The 23,628-nt window shown below is 43.8% G+C and overlaps 1 protein-coding gene across 1 annotated transcript; it reads right to left on the minus strand.

Moving 5' to 3' along the window:
* Positions 1-1,781: 1,781 nt before the first annotated feature.
* On the minus strand, positions 1,782-21,498 carry LOC144505352 (uncharacterized). The gene is made up of 6 exons (XM_078231473.1): positions 21,321-21,498; positions 19,396-19,504; positions 17,060-17,235; positions 11,269-12,216; positions 5,098-5,270; positions 1,782-2,145 (listed from the first exon to the last, which is right to left on the minus strand). The coding sequence occupies exons 1-6, from the start codon at positions 21,423-21,425 to the stop codon at positions 1,782-1,784; spliced, it is 1,875 nt and encodes a 624-aa protein (XP_078087599.1). The 5' UTR covers positions 21,426-21,498.
* Positions 21,499-23,628: the final 2,130 nt, after the last annotated feature.

Genomic DNA, 23,628 nt, shown 5'->3' on the forward strand with positions numbered 1-23,628 from the left:
TTGCAATCACATTTGATTTCCTGGCAGTGTGGGTGGTTTTCAGGAGGTACGGTTGGAGAAATAAACTGCAAAGGAATAACCTGGAATTTTGTGGGCATGATCTTACCAGCCATGCTCACACTGCAGCAAAGTTGGAGAATTGGGCCCAGTCAAATCTCCGTTCACTGCAACAGGATGGGAAAATCCTGCCTGTGTGACCGGCCATAACATTTGGATCTGTGTCTTAAACATTTCCACAAAAGTTAATGGGTTGTGGTCAGTATAGACTGTGGTTTCTCTGTATCCATTTCAGACCTATATCTCAAAGCGTTTGAGAGCCAATAATAACCAAGGGTTTCTATTGTAGTGTGAGATAAGATGACGAGGAAGTCTTGAATCACAATGGTGGTTTATTGAAGGAAAGTTAAACTATATACAAACAAGCTCAGAACAGATATGGGCCTCGTCCCATAAACTCCTGGACTCATGCTGCAGGTTCCCTCCAACAGGACCTGTGCCCTAACACCTGATAGGCAGCAGTTCATGTGCTTCTTTCTGATAGGCCCCTGGAAGTTATGTGATCCCTGAATAACTGCCCTTAAAGAGGTCATGCTATCACATTCCTCCCCCCTTAAGTTCCCTTAAATTCATACAAAAAAAACCTCATATGCAAATATATACAGTCAAAATAGAATCTTCAAAAAGGCAGCTATTTGGCCAAGTTCACAAAGTCAATTGATCTGAGGATTTCCTGACTCTTGTGGATTGCAGCAACTCAGCAACTGGGTTCTCCAAGCTGGGAGCATCTTCATCCTGGTCTGCCCAGAATGTGCACTGTGTAACTCCTGGAGGAGTGGTTGTCGCCCCGGGGGCCGGTACTATCACTCAGCTCCCCAAAAAATGCAGTTGATTTCGTCCCCGCACTGCAAATAGGGCTGGACTTGCTCAGATTTGTCAAAACGCCAGCTGGTCAAAACCAATCTTTTAACCTTCGAAAGGACTGGGTGCCTCTGGGTCCACGTCTCGATGTGGGCTGATGAAATGGGCAGAGTGTCCAGAAAATTCAAAGCAAGGACTATCTCCTGTGGAATGGGAAGCAAAGATACCGTCTGAGGAAGCAGGAGCTGACTTCGAGCATCGGCACTGGAGATTTGTGTCCCTGGCCTGTGTTGAAAAGTAGCAAGCAGCCAACAGCAAGGCCTATCTTTGTACTCTGGCTGATGCAATCGGCGGAACTGGTTTATCTTTGCAGAATAGCGCTAGTAACAGCTTGTGAGCCAAGATGATGGCGAAATGGCGGCCATCGACATATCGGTGGAACTTCTTGAAGGCAAACATAACTGCCAGATTCTCTTTATATATCTGCAAATTCTTCCTTTCGGCATCCAACAAGGTCCTGGAAGCAAAAGCGACAGGCTGTTCCATGCCATCTTCCATCTTATGGGAAAGTACGGCCCCTATGCTATAAGGTGATGCATTACACGTCACTATAATCTGCTTGCCTGGTTTGAAATGAACAAGTAAGGTCGCTGATTGTCGGGCCTGTTGTACTTGGTCAAAGGCTTTCTCTGAAATTCTCCCATTGCCAACATTGATGTTTTTTAAAATGTTGGTATAAGTGTGTCAAAATGGTATATAGGTTTGGTAAAAAACAGTCATAATAGTTGACCATCCCTAAGAAGGACTTCAACTCGAAACGTTCTTTAATGCAGGCACCTCTTTCATTGCCTTTACCTTTTCTTCTAGTGGGTGCAAGCTTTTTGCATTGACTCAGAATCCTAAATGGCCTAAAAAGTACATTTTTATCTTTTCAAGCAGACACCAGCTTCTTTGAATGTTTTGAGAGCTTCCTCCAAATTGGCCCTATGCTCTTCGAGTGATACCTCTGTTATTAAGACATCGTCCAGATATACAATGGGGAGCCCTTGTAGAAAGCTTGCCATGGTGCACTCAAAGATGCATGCAGATGAAATGCCAAAGGGTAATCTCATATATTGGAATAAGCCCTTGTGTTTGTTAATGATGACAGATTTCTTCGAGTCTTCCTCCAGCTCAAGCTGTTGGTAGGCATGATTTAAGTCCAATTCCGTGTACTTCAGGCCTCCTGCCAGTTTAGCGTAAAGGTCTTCTATCCTCGGGTTAGGATATCTATCTATTGGAGCGGCTCTGTTAACAGTCAGCCTGTAATCACTACAAATCCACACTGCGGTCTGGTTTTAGCACTGGGACTATTGGCACAGCCTACTATGAGAACTGTACCAGTTTAATTATCCCTGGCTCTTCCAACTTCTTCAACTCCACCTCTCCATTTTGATGTAGGGCATAAGGGACATGTCAGGCTATAAAAGATTTTGGCGTTAACCCAATGTTCACATAAATTTTGACCTTAACTTCCCATATGCGCTCCAGCTTTCTCTGAAAAACTTCTTGATGCTTGCACGAGAGCACCTGGAAAACCCCATCTGTGATGTTGAATATTTCCAGGCAATTCAACTTAATTTGCTTTCGAGAGTCTCATCCCATATGGCCAGGCCTCTGTCCTTGCACTATCATCAGGGATAGCTAAGCAGACAGCTGCTGGTAAGTCACCAGTGTTGACGCTGTGCCCAATAACATCAGTGCCTCTCCCGTATAGTTTGCCAATTTTGCCGTGGTATTGCTGAGCCTCATGGGTTGCAGACCTCCCTGTAAAAACCTATAGGTTTGTTCACCTATTACCATGCCAAAGCGCCTCATGTGACTTCCATAGTTAATGGATGCCTGTTAACCATAAGGGTGATTTTGATAGGGGGTGTTTTATTTAACTTTGCTATGTTGAGCTTATAAATTTCAGACCTCGCTTCCAAATCTTACTCAATCTTGCTCATTGGAGTCCTCGATTTCTTTTCCGGAAACTCGGCACTATCTGTTTGACTCTGCATCTGGCTTGTATGTGGCCCTTCCAATTACATCTGAAAGTAATTAACTCTTTACATTTACATCTGTTTTGGGGATGGTCTCTCCCACAACGATAACAGTCATCAACCCCTTGTAGCTGATGATTTCTCTTCCTTCTCTCAGGCTCTGCGGGGCCCGAACAACCACCATTTACCACCTAAATTTCTTCACCTCATCCCGCCCACCTTGCAGTTCAAAGGCACTTTGTTCCGTGCTCTCAGTCGCTTGAGCCAATTCAACCGCTTTATCTAGCGATATTTCAGTTTCTGCCAGCAGCGTCTATTGAATGTTCAAACTATTAATACTGCATATGAGACCATCACGTAACATATCACTTGTGGGTGGCACGGTGGCACAGTGGTTAGCACTGTTGCCTCACAACTCCAGGGACCTGGGTTCAATTCCGGCCTCGGGTCACCGTCTGTTTGGAGTTTGCACATTCTCCCCGTGTCTGCGTGGGTTTCCTCTGGGTGCTCTGGTCCAAAGATGTGCGGGTTAGGGTGATTGGCTATGCTAAATTACCGGGGATGCGGAGGTTAGAGGGATTAGCGGGGTAAATGTGTGGGATTGTGGGGATAGAGCCTGGGTGGGGCTGTTGTCGGTGCAGACTCGATGGGCCAAATGGCCTCCTTCTATACTGTAGGGATTCTATGATTTGGGGAAGCCTGGCGACAAAAGCAGAAACGGTCTCCCCTGGGTTCCTAATGGCTGAGTGAAATAGCTGCATAATAATGGCGGGTCGGGGATTGTAGTAGTGTGTTGCTAGAGACACTAGCTAGTCAAAGGATTTTGCCTCCAGAGATATAAGGCTTCTTATGAGTTTATATGTACGTGGGTGGCGAACCGTGAGTAAACTAACTTTCTTCGGAAATTATTTCGTTGGCTGTGAGAAAGTATTGAAGTCTTTCGATGTGTTGGCCCCAACTTTCAAACTCTGGATCAAGTGGATCGATTTTCCCAAACAGTGGCTTGGCTACTCAACTGTGGTTGGCAAAATTCCTTGCAGGTTTTTCCGGGACTCACCCTTGCCCCCCCACCACCACCACCACCACCCCCACCCCCCCCACCCCCTCCCCAGATTTTGAGGACTTAGCGACTGTAGGCTGATTTATTCTCGTGGCCAATATTGTAGAGTGAGGTTTGTCAACGAGGAAGCCTAAATCACAACGTAATTTATTGAAGGAAAGATAAAACTATATACAGACAAGTTCAATTCAAATGCAGATCCAAGTCCACTGACCCCTGGACTCACGCTGTAATTCCCTCCTACCAGGATCCCCCCACCTCCCTGCACCCCCAACACCCAATAGGTGGTGATTCGCGCACTTCTTTCTGATAGGCCCCTGGAGGGTCATGTGACCCACGAATAACTGTCCTTAAAGGGGGACACACTACACAGTTTCCTTCCCTACTGTGGTGTACCACTCTAATGCTTATTTAGTTGTCTTGAAAAGTACCCAATTGCTTTCTCTATCCCAAATTTATCTTCCCGGAGGAGGACAGCCCCTACCACAGTGTTAATAGCATCAGTGGCTATTTTAAGTGCTTGGTTATAGTTCGGATCTGTAAGTATAGGCTCCCCTATTAAAGTGACCTTCAGCTTTTCAAAAGTTGTCTGGTCTTTCTCATTTCATTTTATCTTTGTTTTCTACCATAGTAGGTCCGTCAGCGAGGTGGCTACTGTGCTGAAGTCAGGGAGAAACTTATAGTACCCACACATTCCCAAGAACCTGATGATTTCCTGTTTCTTTATACGAATGGGAGGTGCCTCCATGGCCTCTGTTCCCCCCACGACCTGGTGGATCACCGTCCATTCCTCATTTGGAGATCTGTGAGGAGGTCTCCATTTCTTCATCAGCTCCTCATTATTAACATAACCTGGGGACCCAGGTTCAAATCCCGGCATGGCAGATGGTGAAATTTGAATTCATTAAAAACCTGGAATTAAAAGTCCAATGATGACCATGAAACCATTGTCGGAAAAATCCATCTGTTTCCATAATGCCCTTTAGGGAGGGAAATCTGCTGTCCTTACCTGGTCTGGGCTACATGTGACACCAGACTCACAGCAATGTGGTTAATCTGAAATGTCTTCTGAAATGGAGGGCAGTTAGGGATGGGCAATAAATGCTGGACCAGCCAGTTACGCTTACGTCCCGTAAAACGAATTTTTAAAAATACCTCGGCGGCACCACGACCTGGTAGACCACTGTCCTTTCCTTGTTTGGAGATCTGTGAGGAGGTCTCCATTTCTTCTCATTATTAACACAGTGGCATTCAGAGGCTGCTTCCACCTCAGCTTCAGTGTGTGCAGTCTGAGCTAATGTTTTTAACAGTGGGGTCAGCCCGTTGGGCTGTTACCACGGAAGATCCATTTATTATCTCCTTAGGATCTTCCACACTCCCAAAAATATTTTCCACATAACCAGACTAGAGGGTCATCTGTCTGCAGCTTCCTCTGACAGAGATTATCTGGGCATTGACCGTGTTATCACATAGGCAAGGAAAATGCCAAACACTTTCTCCTGCAGCTGTTCAGTCTCTCTGGCCTCAGTGGGCTTTTCCGAGATCACTGGGGATGCAATTACCTTTGATCCCACCAAGTCATTGCTTAGGAGCAGGTACACCCCACGTCTATGAAAACTGGGGATGACTACCACAGTCATTGGTCCTGATGCAAGGTCACGTTCCAGGTGCACTGGTATAGAGGAATGTGCATGGACCCTCCTTCAATCCCCTTTACCAACACTTTAGCACTTGCTGCATTCTCTGGTGGGAAGATCATGCCAAGTTCCGCACACATGAGGACGGCCTCAACTGGGTTCTTGGGTTCATGTTACACTATCTGTAACCCCCACGACTTGTCTGGGCTTGCAAAATCTCACTAACTGTCCTGGCTGGAGACAATACACACCTCTTTAACCTGTGCTTAACCCTCTCTCCACTTACATTGTCTGTACCTTTAAGACTTGATTACCTGTAAAGACTCGCATTTTAACCATTATCTTGTAAATTGAGTTTGTGTCTATATATGCCCTGTTTGTGAACACAAGTCCTCACTCATCTGAAGAAGGAGCGACACTGCGAAAACTTGTGCCACCAAATAAACCTGTTGGACTTTAATCTGGTGTTATGAGACTTCTTACGGTGCTTACCCCAGTCCAACGCCGGCATCTCCACATCATGGCATTAATTGTGGACATTTCTATACTTTAGTAGTACTGACTCAAGCAGGCATTTTTGCAGTTTTTTTAACAAATAGTTATAAAGGAACAATTTACTTTTCCCACTCTAATTCGTTCATTTCTCCTGTGGGAACACTATCGGACAAGCTCAAATTTGTTACGACTGGTCCAGGGTGAGGTCCCCCAATTTGTTATGATTCCGGAAGAGATGCCCCAAATTGTTAAGCTCCAGGGTGAGGAGGAATGAACTGGCTCCCTTTCTTTATCCAATCCCCTCAGTTAGTCACAACAAGATTAATTTAGAAAGGATCACATCCCTCATCGATACCTTTTCCCAGTCCAAATGTATTTATATTTTAAAAGGACTCAATTTAACTAAGCTTTTTTGAGTTAAAGAAAAAGAATCAGTTTATTAGTTGCTAAAATGAGAGATGATGTGGAGATGCCGGCTGTGGTGGGCACAGTAAGAAGTCTCAGATCACCAGGTTAAAGTCCGACAGGCTTATTTGGAATCAAGAGCTTTTGGAGCGCTGCTCCTTCCTCAGGTGAGACTCACCTGAAGAAGGAGCAGAGCTCCAAAAGCTTGTGAGGCTTGTTGTTGTGAGACTTCTTACTAAAATGAGAGAAAATAATAAAATGGAACATATATACACACACACAGGTTAGAAATGAGAAATGAGGCCCAAAAATAAAAGTTTATTTTAAAAAAAGTTTCATGAATTAGTCTTTGTCTTGTCTGTGAGGCGACAATGTGATGGTGAAACATTGCGGCCAATAAGTTGGGGGCGATTCAGATAGCATTGACTTCGACAATCGAACATTTGGTTTGGAGATCCTTGGTCCTGCAGGTTAGCTGAAAGGATTTGTTCTGTTTCAGTTTTGATTGTGGCTTTGCTAACTCGTTTCCTGCAGACAGAGAGAGAGAGACTTTCGATTTGCAAGCACAGAGGTGCCTAGGATATTCTTTAGCTGTGTCCTTCACAGCACTTACTAGCACATTAGACCACCAGACTAGCACACAGAGACCAAGGGTGGTATTTTACCACCTTGCTTGCCCCGGAACCGCAAAATCCTGCCCGAGGTCAACGGACCTTTCCACGGTCCACCCCTCGCCTGCTCCGATTCCTGTGGCAGGTGGGTCTGTAAAATTCTGGCCCAAGGGTTTGCAATTGGTTTTTAACCCTTTTTCTTGTGTAGTACTGAAAGGGGAGAAACACAAACATGTCTGGGATACAAACTCACAGGGTGTGGTTCCTGCTGGAATGATAATCAGCTTCTATTATCTGCACAGGAGATTTTAGTTCCATTTGCATTACTTCTCGTCCTTTGAAATGTCTCTGTTTGAAAAAGTGTGCAGCATTCTATTGTCTGTCTTGGGACTGAGTACAATTCACGTAGGAATTCCAGCAAGTGGTTACTTTGCAGTCTCAGCCAGTCTTTGCTTATTTATCCTTTTAAAAAAAAATACTTGTCTTACTTAAAAGTTCAGTACGTCCATATGTAATTTGGGGCTATGATCCATTATCATGATAGTGCAATCAGAAAATCACAACCAAGGCCACATCTAGTTAGCCACTTATTGAGCAACACAAAGTCAGTATTTTAACCAAAGTTTCCAAATAGTCCATTTGAAAGGAGGGAAAGAAGAGGTGCAATGAACCGACTGAAATGCATAGAATTAAAAGTATCGAGTCTCTTAATGTCACAGCTGCTAGTTTGAGATCTATGTTACAATTATCATTTGAATGTTGACTTGCATTTATATAGCATTTTATCAATGTCAGAAATGTGATACATACCCTGGTTACTCCGAGGGCCACTTCTATCAGCCCCTTACTATATTCCTTATACACCTATGATTGTGTGGCCAAATTCCCCTCCAACTCAATTTTCAAGTTTGCTGATGACACCACCACAGTGGGTCGGATCTCAAACAATGATGAGATGGAGGAAAGAGATGGAGGAAAGAGATAGAGAATCTGATCTGGTGAACTGGTGCGACGACAATAATCTCTCCCTCAATGTCAACAAAATGAAGGAGATAGTCATTGACTTCAGGAAGCATAGTGGAGGACATGCCTCTATCTACAACAATGGGGATGAAGTAGAAATGGTCGAAAGCTTCAAGTTTTTAGATGTCCAGATCACCAACAACCTGCCTTAGAAACCCTACAGTGCAGAAGGAGGCCATTCGGCCCATCGAGTCTGCACCGACCACAATCCCACCCAGGCCCTACCCCCACACATTTTACCCACTAATCCCTCTAACCTACACATCTCAGGACACTAAGGGACAATTTTTAACCTGGCCAATCAACCTAACCCGCACATCTTTGGACTGTGGGAGGAAACCGGAGCACCCGGAGGAAACCCACGCAGACACGAGGAGAATGTGCAAACTCCACACAGACAGTGACCCGAGCCGGGAATCGAACCCGGGACCCTGGAGCTGTGAAGCAGCAGTGCTAACCACTGTGCTACCGTGCCGCCCACGGTCTTGGTCCCTTCATGCTGACACTATAGTTAAGAAAGCCCACCAACGCCTCTACTTTCTCAGAAGACTCTGGAAATTTGGCATGTCCACTACGAATCTCACCAACTTTTACAGCTCACCATAGAAAGCATTCTTTCTCATTGTATCACAGCTTTATATGGCTCCTGCTCTGTCCAAGACTGAAAGAAACTACAAAGGGTTGTGAACGAAGCCCAGCCCATCACTCAAACCAGCCTCCCACCCATTGACTCTGTCTATACTTCCCGCTGCCTCGGCAAAGCAGCCAGCACAATTAAGGACACAATTAAACACATACTCTCTTTCACCTTCTTCCATTGGGGAAAAAGATACAAAAATCTAAGGACACGTACCAACCGACTCAAGAACAGCTTCTTCCCTGCTGCCATCAGACTTTTGAATGGACCTACCTCGCATTAAATTGATTTTTCAGTACACCCTAGTTATGACTGTAACACTGCATTCTGCACTTTCTCCTTTCCTATGAACAGTATGCTTTTCCTGTATAATGTGCAAGAAACAATACTTTTCACTGTATACCAATATATGTGACAATAATAAATCAAATATTGCTATGTAGGAAATTTATAGTTAAATGAACACCGTAAATCTGCATAGTATGAAAATTTATTATTCAGTTTATTTTAGATTACATTGATTTTAACAAAAGTGCTCAGGAACATAGAGATCTATAGGATTGGAAAAGACCAGTATGGTTATCAGACAACATATGCCAGAATTGCTCTATATGCATAATATTGTTTAAAGCATATATAATGGTATTTTCCATTGGCAGCCATGCAATATTTAGATTCAATATTACGTGGACACATTCTAAACACAAAAGGGGCTACTCATGTAGCACACATTGTCTCAGAAGCTTTAAATATGAAATGCTAGTGAACTGCAGCACATTGTTTCTGCCTGTAAAGCAACAACAAATACATTCAGCAGTAATTTGGCATCATGTTATTTGCCTTTGGTATGAAATGCCTCTTTTCTTCACTCTTGTACTTGTGAATTACATTTCCGCCAGTTCCACCTATGATTTTCACCTTGTCCAATGCAGCTGCTGAAATGATTTAACAACCATCAGACAGAACAGAACGTCACTCCCTAAATCTGTTTTAAATTATAATAATTTAGGTCTCAGAGATTAAGGAATACTATTCTTTCTCATTGGTTTGCTCTGTTCCCCCAGTCTTTACATGAAATATGTTTGTCACCATTCTAATGGTGCAGAATTTGGACCGACAACCCCATTTTCCCCACTAAAAACAGAAATCTTAAATAGACTAGATTTCTTCCAGTGGCCTATGGCAACAACCTGTTGCTAACAGCGAGGTTCTCAAAGAAATGAGAAGTGGGGTTATGCTGCAACTGTACAGGACCTTGGTGAGACCACATTTGGAATATTGTGTGCAGTTCTGGTCACCTCACTATAAGAAGGATGTGGAAGCGCTGGAAAGAGTGCAGAGGAGATTTACCAGGATGCTGCCTGGTTTGGAGGGTAGGTCTTATGAGGAAAGGTTGAGGGAGCTAGGGCTGTTCTCTCTGGAGCGGAGGAGGTTGAGGGGAGACTTAATAGAGGTCTATAAAATGATGAAGAGGATAGATAGAGTGAACTTTCAAAGACTATTTCCTCGGGTGGATGGAGCTATTACAAGGGGGCATAACTATAGGGTTCATGGTGGGAGATATAGGAAGGATATCAGAGGTAGGTTCTTTACGCAGAGAGTGGTTGGGGTGTGGAATGGACTGCCTGCAGTGATAGCGGAGTCAGACACTTTAGGAACATTTAAGCGGTTATTGGATAGGCACATGGAGCACACCAGGATGATAGGGAGTGGGATAGCTTGGTCTTGGTTTCAGATAAAGCTCGGCACAACATCGTGGGCCGAAGGGCCTGTTCTGTGCTGTACTGTTCTATGTAAACTGCAGCAGGAATAGGCCAGCTGACCGCATGGGCCTGCTCTGTCAATTAGTGCGATCCTGGCTAATCTTCTGCCTGCCCATTATAACCTTCAACACCACAGGAGATCAACAAAAAAAAATTAGGCCCAAAAAGATTTGCCCTTCTAGGTCATTCAAATTGTAATTGTAGATTATTAGGGAAAATATTTTTGAATAGTCAAGAGTCACACAGCGCAGAAAAGGATCTTCAGCCCACCGAGTCTGTACCCACAATAATAACCACTAAAGTCGCTCTAATCCTTTTTTTCCAGCACTAGTCCCATATCCTTGAATGTTATATTTCAAGTGCTCATCCAAATACTTTTTAAAGCCGATAAGGTTTCAGGCCTCCATCACCTTCCCAGGCAATGTATTCCAGATTCCCTCCATCCTCTGAGCGAACATTATATTTTTCAAATCCCCTCGGAATCTCCTGACCCTCACCCTAAAACTATACCCCCTCATGATTAACCCCTGAACCAAGGGGAACAGCTGCTTCCTATTCATCCTGTCCATACCCCTCACTATCTTATATATCTCATTATTCCAAAGTATGTTTTTGAATATCTGATAAATTGCAAAGACCCTTAAAAGAGATTATTTCTCTCTTAATAATGTGACCATATCATTTACCTTCCGTTCCCCCACCCCATCCCCACTCCACTATTTTTTCTGGAGATCAGGTGCTCTGCCACCTCTCACTAACATGCTTTCTCGTGTTTTATTCAATTCTTTAGAGTACAGATCATCTAGCTTCTCATGGATACCAGCAGGAAATTTTGCTTTTGTGACTTTAGATGCTCCAGGGCTTAAGGAAGTACCTTTTTCCTTAGTCTTTGTCCCAGGAAGGCTTTGTTGCAGTTCAGTTGCGTTGTTGACTGAAGCGTCTTCAATTTGATCACTCTGCGTAGTCTGCTGACTCCATTCACTCTTACAGTTCTCATAATTTGGGATAGAAACTGACGCAGGAAAAGGAAAGTTCTGGTCGTCGTGACTCTCTGCTGGATTTTGGTATATCGGTCCATTTATGTCCTCGAGGAAAGCTGGCTCCTCCTCAAAGGATAACCAAGATTCCACAGCAGAAACATTCTCATACACTGGATCTGTGGAAGAGTCATCACTGTAACTATCACTGTATCTTGCAGGATTAATTGTTGGTTCCTCCACGTTATCTTTCTTTGACTGACCTTTGGAGTATTTAACGGTGGCATAAAGTATTTCGCCTGGGACATTTGCATCCACCTGTTCATTAGCTGTAGGGATAGTTTTTTCGCCCCCTGTGGCTGGACTTGGCACTGCGCTGCAGGGGAATGTCTGGCCTTTGTGATCCCGATTTTTTATTTTCTTGGTTTTCTTTGGATTTGCCTCAGTGTCCTGCGTACTCTGCTGGACTGGCATCCTTACACCTGGCGATTTGTCATCCAAAGATTCCTGAGAAGAAGTTGCTGCTTTTGACAGTTGTTGACTGAGTGCTGTGGAAGTCTCAGAGCCAGGAGAGATTAAAGCTGAACACCGCTGGCTTTTGGTGGACTCTTTTTCTTTAACAGCTATTTCGATAAGGTGGAAGATTTCTCTCACTTCCTTGGTGTTGAACAGAAAAAGACCTTGTCCTGAATCACACCTTCTCCCTGCCTCAAATGTAAATGTACTCTGTGGAAGAAGAAAATCTTGGTCAGAACTTATCTCAAAATATTCATTTCGCTGCATTTAAGTACATATAACCTTGCAATTTTACTGGTTAAACATAAACCAATTCAATTCTATTCAGGGTTAGCGATTCACCAGCATGAGTTACTTCCAGCTGTAAGGCATGACAACATGGAACCTGAGCGTCATCCACCTCCCAAGGCCTTTCAATCTACCACCTACAAGTCTATGTGGTATGTGGAACTCTGCTCTGCCTCCTTTCCTTATTACCCAAGGTGGTTCAAGTCATTAGTTACCCAGATTCCAAACCCCCACAGAGCATCACCAGAGTCTCCTCGCATTCTTGTTTGCTCAACATCCACTGTTACCCAGAATGATATACATTTGGATAGCTAGTTTGTCATCGCTACGCTAGGCACTGAAAAGGTCTAAAGCCCACAAGCTTACTTGTATTAGACCCTGGAAATAAAGGGCCGCCATTGAAGAACTATGGAAAGCCTAGACAACCAGCGCAAATTTTGCAGGGTTTCCATAAACCTTCCAGCAAAGGTATGATGGATGATCAGGATAAATTCAACCCCATTAACTTAGGAGATTTTCATCCTCAAAGACAATTGAAGGAGGGCAATTCAGGTGTCCAGAGTACTTCCCAGATAATGTAGGCCATACATATCCCTTCTGAGTGAGGAATGATGACAAAATATTGACAGGTAGCCCTCGTAATCATTCACATGAAGGGAATATGTGAAATGTGCTAAGATGATATAACACCATTGAGCTAACTATTCAATCCAATCCTGGTGGAGACATCTACAACACTAATTGGTACAAGGGTCCTATTGATTGTCCGGTGGTTCTTGCCTCTGGTAAATGATAAGGAAAACCCAGCTTAGGTAGTCACTGCGGGGAAGATGGTAAAGAGCCAGCAATAAAATAAGATTGCCGCACTGAGAGAGAGAGAGAGAAACACAGAGAGAGAGAGAACAAGAGAGAGAGACAGTATTACAGCACCTCTCTCTTACTGTCCAATTGGTTCAGTCAGATCTAACTGCCACAATGAACGGAAAAGTGAAGTTGAATGTATCAGAAGGTTGGAAAGGCAGCTGGAATAAGTGGCAGCATGTTGGCACAGTAGTTAGCACTGCTGCCTCACAGCGCCAGGGACCTGGGTTCGATTCTGGCATCGGGTGACTGTGTGGCGTTTGCACATTCTCACTGTGTCTGCGTGGGTTTCCTCCGAGTGCTCCAGTTTCCTTCCACAGTCCAAAGGTGTACAGGTTAGATGGAATGGTATGCTAAATTGCCCCTTAGTGTTCCAAGATGTCTAGGTTAGCTGGATTAGCCATTGTAAATGTGTGGGGTTACAGGGATAGTGTGAGGGAAAGGGCCTGGATAAGATGTTCTGTCAGAGAGTTGGTGTAGACTTGATGGGCTGAATGGCCTCTTCTGCACTGTAGTGTTTCTATGACCTAGCCATTCCCACATTTAACTGGACCTGAATGCTAATTCTGTGGGCTATGTGTGGTCATTGTGTGAAGCAACCTCTTAATTTTGACTACAATAAAATGTATTTAATATACTCAAAGAACTAGGTAAAAAGAAATAACCTTGATAAAGGATTTTTAAAGCAAATCCTATTTGTTTTCAGTTAAAAGGAGAAGACAATATATATTTTCTATACAAAAACAGAAAAATACTGGAAAATCTCAGCAGGTCTAACAGCAACTGTGGAGAGAGAATAGAGCCAACGTTTATAGTCTAGATGACCCTTTCTTTTAGATTCCAGCATCTGCAGTATTTTGCGTTAATATTTTCTATGAACAGTTTAAGCCTTTATCTCGCAGGCACAAAACAAACAAAATGGCCTTGTATAGAACTTTAATATTACTGGAAAAACTAGATATGCTGTTGAAGCTTTTTGTTTTGCACTCATCAGGACAGGTTTTTTTTATTAGTGTCACGAGTAGGCTTACATTAACACTGCAAATGAAGTCTCTGTGAAAAATCCCTTAGTCACCACACTCCAGCGCCTGTTCAGGTACACTGAGGGAGAATTTAGCATGGCCAATGAACCTAACCAGCACGTCTTTTGGACTGTGGGAGGAAACCAGCGCAAACCCATACAGACACGGGGAGAACGTGTTGACGCTGCACAGACAGTGACCTAAGCCAGGAATTGAACCCAGGCCCCAGGCGCTGTGAGGCAGCAGTGCTAACCACTGTGCTGCCCACAGGAATACCAATAGTAAAGGGAATAGCAATTTATATTACATGAGAAGCGATTGCTGATTGGTTGGCAAGTGGGGTCTGATTGGTAGAGGTGTTCATGATGTGGAGATGCCGGCGTTGGACTGGGGTAAACACAGTAAGAAGTTTAACAACACCAGGTTAAAGTCCAACAGGTTTATTTGGTAGCAAAAGCCACACAAGCTTACATTAACACTGCAAATGAAGTTTCTGTGAAAAATCCCTTAGTCACCACACTCCAGCGCCTGTTCAGGTACACTGAGGGAGAATTTAGCATGGCCAATGAACCTAACCAGCACGTCTTTTGGACTGTGGGAGGAAACCAGCGCAAACCCATACAGACACGGGGAGAACGTGTTGACGCTGCACAGACAGTGACCTAAGCCAGGAATTGAACCCAGGCCCCAGGCGCTGTGAGGCAGCAGTGCTAACCACTTAAGTTTCCTCCCACAGTCCAAAAGACGTGCTGGTTAGGTTCATTGGCCATGCTAAATTCTCCCTCAGTGTACCTGAACAGGCGCTGGAGTGTGGTGACTAAGGGATTTTTCACAGAAACTTCATTTGCAGTGTTAATGTAAGCTTGTGTGGCTTTTGCTACCAAATAAACCTGTTGGACTTTAACCTGGTGTTGTTAAACTTCTTACTGTGTTTACCCCAGTCCAACGCCGGCATCTCCACATCATGAACACCTCTACCAATCAGACCCCACTTGCCAACCAATCAACAAGTAGAGCTCCGAAAGCTTGTGTGGCTTTTGCTACCAAATAAACCTGTTGGACTTTAACCTGGTGTTGTTAAACTTCTTACTGGTAGAGGTGTTGCCATGGGGAATGCACCAGTGAATAGTTACTGGCATGCTTTTTTTCAAATGCAAACCAGGCATCTTGACTCTGATTGGTCAAGGCATTGCCATGGGGAATCATACCAGCAAATAGCTGCCCCCAAGCTTATGTTTCATTGGAAAACGAACAATGTGTGGTCATGGTCCTTCTGTCTGCCAAGGACAAGGTCCTCTGTGTGAATATTTGCTTCTGACATTTGTAAGTTTGCCATACTGTAATCCCTATTGATAATCTTAAACTGGTTTTCTGTGTAATTCTTAGCACGATCAAGATTGGTTAGCAAGTGTTAGCCAATCATAAAATCACATCTAATGTTGGATGCTATGTCCTGTCCAAAGATGTGCAGGTTAGGTGGATTGACCATGCTAAATTGCCCCTGAGTGTCAGAGGACTAGCAGGGATTACAGGGATAGGGGCTGGGTTGTATTGTGGTCAGTGCAGACTTGATGGGCCGAATGGCCTCCTTCTGCCCTGTTGGGATTCTATGATGACTATGGATGGAATGTTCCATTCTCTGCACAGAGTGTTGGCTGAGATGAGAAAATCAACACGTGGCTCGCAGGTTGCACAGTCGGCTTTTCTGTTCAGTTTGAACCATAGAACCCCTACAGTGCAGGAAGAGGCCATCCAGCCCATCAAATCAGCACCAACTCTCCAATTGAGCATCCCATCCAGGCTCTCCCCTCCACCCTATCCCTGTAAGCCTGTGCATTTAGCTTGGCTAATCCATCTAACCCTTACATTTTTGGAGTGTGGGAGGAAACCCACACAGACACGGGGAGAATATGCAAACTCCAAACGGACAGTCATCCAAGGTCGGCATCGAACCTGGGTCCCTGGAGTTATGAGACGACAGTGCTAACTGCTGTGCCATCATGCTCCCTTAGTTGTGCTGCCTGTAGTTGGGGTGCACTAGTTGGGGTGCAAGGCCTGTATAAACCTGCACTCTGTTCAGAAAATCTCTGGAGTTCTGGGTTTGGGGTATAATTTTAACTAAAAGACCCAGGAAACCCCACATGCACACAACAACCCTCCTCCACGGACATTGGGGAACACCATCCCACCCATGTACATGCAGGATCCCCACCACATACACATGGGGAACACCCACACGCACAAGGGGACCACCCCCAACCACCCCAAAGGAGCTGCCCAGAGGGCCCAACACTCGCACTGCCCCCAGGACGGACTACTCGGACAGTGCTAGGGACCCAGGTGGCAGTGCCAGAATGCCTGGGGGCAGTGTCAGGGTACATGGCTCTCTCCTCCCTGGGGGCTAGACTTACCTGTACACCCTCAGTGGGTTCCTTTGCCAGGTTTCCCGTTTTGAAAATTGCCTGTAATCCTCACTGACGTGATGTCGGTGTGAGGGGAATTCCAAATGTGGGAGAACGATGTGGCGGGGAAGCATGATAATTATATTAAAATTTATTGTAATGAGCTTCCTGGGTGGGAACCTCATTATGCCACTGGTGAGGGCTGGGGCAGAATTGGAAAGTAAGACCTTGCTGGTGAGATTTTGCACCCGTGTTGCTGCACAAAAGCACGGGCTGGTTGGGTATGGTCAGTATTTTGCCCATCGCAAACAGCTGAAGAGTCATGCTGTTTGAAACAATCTGCCAGTAGTTGGGGTGTTTGGCCTACATTCCTGGCATCACACTGGCACTGACTTTGACAAAACCATTGCCATCAGTACCCAAGATCAGTATCAAGAACACAATATAACAGGAGAAAGATGAAAGCAGTTATAATTTCACCTGATCCATTCCATATCTGCGAAGATATTGATAAGGCCACTTGTAGACATTTTGCTTAGTTTTGGAATCTTTCAAAATGAGGCTGTCTTTGCCAGGTATTAACAGGTACGTTCCTTGAAGTTTGCATCTTGTAGCTGCCTCAGTCTTCTGTACCGTCACAGTGAATTGGTTAACAGCTGTGGAATACATTGTCAATGAATTGATGATGAGGAACGTTTACATTCAGATAGACTTCAACATGAATGGAGAGATTTGGGAGACATTTCTGTGCGAGCACTTTGCCGAGATTTGTACACAATTTCTTCACTTTTCTTACACCATCCCTTGGCATTAAATTTAGCCACTATTATGAAGATATGTTTTATAAAGTATCAATTAAGAATGCCATCAGCTAGCCTTATATAAACAGAAATGTTTTGAAAATAACATTTTTGATCAGCAAAGACCAGAGGTCCCACTGTGCATCTCCTGGGTACGACCATCAGAGGCCGGCAGATCTGGGGCACTCATTTTCTCCTCTCCTCTCACCACAACCCTTGTCCTTCTTCCATTTTAGATACTCAACGGATAGAGGAAGAACAAGGTGACAATCAAGATGAAGACACACCATCGATATCATACCCACAGTCACCAGCTCACTTACTGTATATAACTTAGAGGACAACATAGCGACAGGATATGCATATTGTACACCAGACAGAATTGAGCTAGATCCAGGGACAGAGGTGCCAGCTTGTCAGGCACACTGGGAAGTATGCTAGAAAATTGGTATGCTTTGTGAAAGTATATGGAGGAGTCCACCACCAACTTGGCACAGGACTTTGAGCAAACTTTGAACCTAACGTTTTCAACATGGAACTTGGTGCCAATTCCACCAAGACATCTTTGGAATCAACCATGATGTGGTGTACGAGGCCTATTGTCTCAGCTTCCATTACAGCAAAAGCAGCAGCTACCCACATGGACATTCAGAGTGTTGCTCTGGACAGCAGTATTATGAAGGGCTTGCTGCTTGTCACAACAGTGCAGCAATCTTTTCTCCAACAGATCACTAGGATTGGCAATGCCTACACGGAACACAAACCTGCTGTCCTCTCTCTGATGCCAGCATTCACCCTCCCACCAATCCACTCTGGCAATACTGTTGTAAGAAGTCTCACAACACCAGGTTAAAGTCCAACAGGTTTATTTGGGGTTTTTTTGCGACCAAATAAACCTGTTGGACTTTAACCTGGTGTTGTGAGATTCTTACTGTGTTTACCCCAGTCCAATGCCGGCATCTCCACATCAATGCTGTTGTCTGTCAGTTGAGCAGCCAAGACTAGGGTTGCATATGTTGAGATGGTGCGGTCTGATGCCAGGCCTTGAGTTGTTCGCAGTCAGCTTCCAAGGCCATCTGAAGTCACCATCACTGACTGTCCGCTAGCCATGCAGCAACTACTGGGGTAGCACTGCATAGGAGCATTAGAAGTGGCCAAGGCACAAGGAGGACAGGTACTAAGCAAATACATAAAGATTATTAATTTATTTGTGTATGCAATTTGGCATGATTTAATTTAGATATTTGGACTGGAATGTAAAATGTTGTGTTGGCTTTTATTTTTGCATTGAGCCAAATGGACAATGTGATAGACAGTAAGGGAGAAGGTGAGGAGTGTGAGACTCTTGGTGAATGGGAAGTTGTGGTTGTGGTCACTGACTCTTGAATTAATTGTTCATGTTGACGGTGGGTGTGTAAGTTATAGCCTCTCTTCCTCATTCACCTCTTCTTTCTAACGTTTTGTGCTGCTGTCTGTGGATTTTTGCCCATTCTCCCACTCATGCTCAATTCCAAGAGGAAGGCCTACCTGACCACACATATCTGGAAGTAATGGCTTCGTGAACAAGTTTTTAAACTTACTGCAATAGTCACACCTCTCCCTGTAGACTATTGAAACTTTTAACAAATGCAGAAAAGCACCAAAAACATCAGAAAAAATAGTCCAGTAACTCACTTGTAAATAGTTGATAATCCCTTTGAAGGGCACCACTGTGGGTCCTGTATGCTGTTCAAGACAAATTCTGTAACCTTAAGAGATCTTGTAGTACCCAAACCATCAACCCCAGTTTCACCCCAGTGGTCTCTGGCCTCATAAACTGGCCACTGCAGTTAATTATATTGTCAATCCCCGCATTACCATTAGCTGTAGCAAATCAGATGAGGTGGGCCTTAACATTTACAGGATGTGATTAGGCAGAATTTGCATGAAAAATATGTGAATTCCTGCAATCACATCTAGTGATGGGTCAGAAGCAACATGTTCTAGACATGGATTCACAACCTCCTTATCTAATACCTTGAGGTATTGTTGAGTAAAGCTCATTTTCTTCCATTATTAATGAGTCTTTCGGCAATGTGTCACTGGACACTGAAGCATCTTCATTTTGTTTTCTTGCACTGGTGTTCTGGCAACATAGAGGAAGTGAAAGGCATAATTAGACACGACTTAAAAGCCACAGCAAAGTTCAATTCCACCACCCCCGCCCCCCCGCTAATTAACATTGACACACTTCAGACCATTAATGTAACTTGCCAGTTTTGTCGGGAACTGATTGAGAGAACCCAGTGCATTGAATTGGCAAAATTGACTGCTTTAAAGATTCTTCGCAATGTGCCTGGAAACAACATGGTACAGCAGACATATAGGGCGGAATTTCCCACGGCAACCTGCCGGATGTTTCACTGCAGTGGAGGCAATCCACCATTGCTGGTGGCAAAGGGTTTCCTGTTGAATGCACCCTTTGCTGCTGGGAAACCCATGGTAGGGGTGCGCTATTGGCGGGACCGGAAGATCCTGCCGGTGTGAATGGCTGGAAAATTCCGGCCTCAGATTATGCATGCCGCATTCCAAAAACATCACCAATGTTATCATTCCCATTATGTTGATTATCACAAAACATGTATCCTAAACATGGCACATTGTTGGACGATGTAACATTTCTAGAATCAAGTAGCAGCGTTATGTGTTCCTGGGTCAGATGCAGTGTAGTTGAGATACAGAGTAAAGGTTCCTCCAATCAATCCACCTCACTAAAAAATGAGGCTGCAACCTCAGAACAGCAGTGGTAGTTGCATTTTACTACTTCCCATATCAGACATCCTTCAGCTATCTGACTGACATTGTCAATGACGGCAGATATGGGGAAATTCTGTGCTTTATGCTAACATCACCAGAAAATTGACTGACACTACTCAAATTCATTTTATATAGGATTCCTATAACCCACTGACAGAGGAAATGTTATCAATTAATATGCACTGGATTAGATTCTAGACTCATGAGGTGAAAGGTAGTTTGTAATCCAGGGAAAGAGATGCAACTTGGCACAATCTACCCCAGTGATGGGCAACCTCGGCATGTGAGTGGGCCGCATGAGTTGCCCTCCTTTATCTCAGTGGACCGCAGGATTGAAATCAGGCTCATTCACTAAACATGACCCCATGGATAAGATTAAATACACAATTCTTGCCGAATATTTAATAATGAGTTATAGAAAATGCTTAATCATTTATATATTAATAGAACTGTCATCAACTTTAAATGGTAAAAACAAAAGAAGTGTTTACACTTTGGGTGCAGAGGGAGCGTACGGCTCTCACAGTCAATGTTGTAGACAATCAGCATGCACCTCACTTCATTTGCCCTTGCTTTACAAGCATATCACTTCATTCAGACCAATAGGAAAAAAGCTACTCAGACGGAAATCAGCGGAAATGTGGCAACTCTGCAAATGGGCAACAGTCAACAACATGTCTTGTGGGCTGCACTCAAAAGGGCCTCAAGAGGCTCCTGGGCTGCAGCTTGCCATGATGTGGAGATGCCGGCGTTGGACTGGGGTAAACACAGAAAGAAGTCTCACAAGACCAGGTTAAAGTCCAACAGGTTTATTTGTCAGCAAAATCCACGAGCTTTCGGAGCGCTTGCTGCTCCTTCATCAGGTGAGTGGCTTGCCCACCAGGGATCTACCACTTTTGGAAAAAATTCAAAGCCAAGGCTTGTGGTATAATTTAACATGGATTGTTTGTAAGATTAACTAACAGCACCACACAAATGAGCACCACATAAGCAGTTTATTGTTTAACGCTCATTTTAAGAAAAACTCTTCCTGAAAACAAATGTACACATCTGCTCCATTTTTAAATGACCCAACAATATCCATTCGTTATCAGTGGATCTGATAACCATTGGATTTAAATTTCAGCTCCCTGTGATTTTCTTACCCGGAATGCCAACTCACACAGGCACTTGATCCAATCAATCACGTCATGTTTTGAAGCTGCCATTATGTAGGTTTTCTCAGTGGTGAATATACTGAATGTTGACATCTCTTTTGGACAGTTTTCCACTTGAGTCTGACTGATGCTGATACAATCAGACAAACGAATGATCCTCTCCACCCTTTTTGGATTCTGTCTGTCCAAGGCATTGCTGAAATCCTTTGCATCAAACTGTTCCAACCTGGCAATGCTGGATGAACTTGCTGAGTATAAGATGGACCAGTTCTTCTTCCAAACTTTCTGAAAAAAACAAGAGGGCTTCAATCAAAACTAAGGAACAACACAAAATTTAGTTGAAACTCTGAATGCACAAGAACTCTGGTAGATGACTGAATCCAGATAAACTCTGGTACGTCCTAGCACTTTGCGGGTGTTTTTGGAATGCCAAATTTGCTCACTGTTTATAGCAGAAGATCCTCGCTTATATTTAAAAAAACGTCAACAATTGTTTCGACAAGTTTGAGATTGAATCACGTAGTGCACACGTTTCTGCATTGATTCCTGTATCCTCAGTGAACTTTGAATGGAGAAAAGATGAAAGGACAACTTCTTGTTTACAACTGGTGTCTAGTGGGAATGGGGAGAAAACATTTGATTGTAAAAATTAAGGAATGAGGCAAATGCAGTTGTAAATAGACAAGTGTCATAATCATACTGTTCATACTCCAAAGATACTGTTCAAACTGAGACAATTGTTTTTGGGATGTTCATATCATAAGAGGAGTAAGTACACTGTGCCAATACTCCATAACACTGTTGGGACAAGATGCTTTGGGACTCGCTGTCGGGGGATAACAATTTAATTTTTTAAAATACATATTACATGAGATTTATTGCATTTTTGTACTGAAAGGCTATTTGGTATTTGCAAATATATGTGTAGACACAACTAGACAGCACATTAGTACAAATTAATTTGACTGCCACGACTTGAATCCAATCCAGTAGTGGCATTTTTATAAGTGTCTATACTATACAGTACATTTTGTATGGGTTTTTGTTTTATCATAGGATATGCGTAGGTTAGGGGGATTAGCGGGTAACTATGTGGGGGTAGGGCCTGGGTGGGATTGTGGTCGGTGCAGACTCAATGGGCCGAATGGCCTCCTTCTGCACTGTAGGGTTTCTATGATTCTATGATTCTATGTAAGTACACATCCACACCTCAGGATTTTAAAAAAGTGTTGTCACTTCATTTAGTGGATTTTCCAAAACTTTATTTTATAATTTACTTAAATATTTGTTCATTTGTGTATATTATTTCAAATGACAGGATATGTCCTACTAAAAACTGAAATACTTATTTCCTGACTATTGTTCCTTGCTGCGTACCACTTGATTAGTTTCATCCAAGAAATGACTGCTGCTGATAGAAGACCAATATCTAGCTTCGTGCTATCTTAACACTCTGTTAAATGTTTGATTGCCGTATATATCCAGCAGTTATTTTAAGCTTTAGACTCAATATGAATCACTGTGAATATAAAAAATAACCCTTTGTTACAGCAACTATCACAGAATCTTTTGATCTTCTGGATTTAGAGCCAGGTCCCTATAAATTACTCAGGTTACCCCTGCTGGCAAAAGGAGAGCATGTATTTGACAGCACAGTAACACAGTGGTAAGCACTACTGCCTCACAGTGCCAGGGACCTGGGTTCAATTCTGGCCTCAGGTGGCTGTCTGTTTGTACGTTCTCTTTGTGTCTGCATGGATTTCCTCCAGGTGCTCCGGTTTCCTCCAAGACTCCAAAGATGTGCGGGTCAGGTTGATTGGTCATGATAAATTGACCCTTAGTATTGGGGGTACTAGCCAGAGTAAATGTGTGGGGTTATAGGGATAGGGCCTGGGTGGGATTGTGGTTAGTGCAGACTCGATGGGTTGAATGGCCTTCTTTTGCACTGTAGGGATTCTATGACTCTCAAAGAAGAACGACAAGCACATTCAGGCTTACTCTCCAATAAACTCGAAGTCATTTACAATCCCATTCGCTTAGCATAATTCAACAATATCGCCATAGAAATCAGAGAAATCATAGAAACCCTACAGTACAGAAAGAGGCCATTCGGCCCATCGAGTCTGCACCGACCACAATCCCACCCAGGCCCTACCCCCATATCCCTACATATCTTACCTGCTGATTCCTCTAATCTACGCATCCTAGGACACTAAGGGGCAATTTTAGCATGGCCAATCAACCTAACCCGCACATCTTTGGACTGTGGGAGGAAACCGGAGCACCCGGAGGAAAC

This window comes from Mustelus asterias, chromosome 16, assembly GCF_964213995.1.
Source record: "Mustelus asterias chromosome 16, sMusAst1.hap1.1, whole genome shotgun sequence".
Taxonomy (NCBI): domain Eukaryota; kingdom Metazoa; phylum Chordata; class Chondrichthyes; order Carcharhiniformes; family Triakidae; genus Mustelus; species Mustelus asterias.

Coding starts and splice junctions, on each gene's coding strand:
- LOC144505352 (XM_078231473.1), bottom strand. CDS start 21,425: ATGTCAACATTCAGTATATTCACCACTGAGAAAACCTACATAATGGCA. Junction 19,505..21,320: donor TGTGTGAGTTGGCATTCCGG/GTAAGAAAATCA, acceptor CTATGTTGCCAG/AACACCAGTGCAAGAAAACA. Junction 17,236..19,395: donor TTACTCAACAATACCTCAAG/GTATTAGATAAG, acceptor TGTATTCCACAG/CTGTTAACCAATTCACTGTG.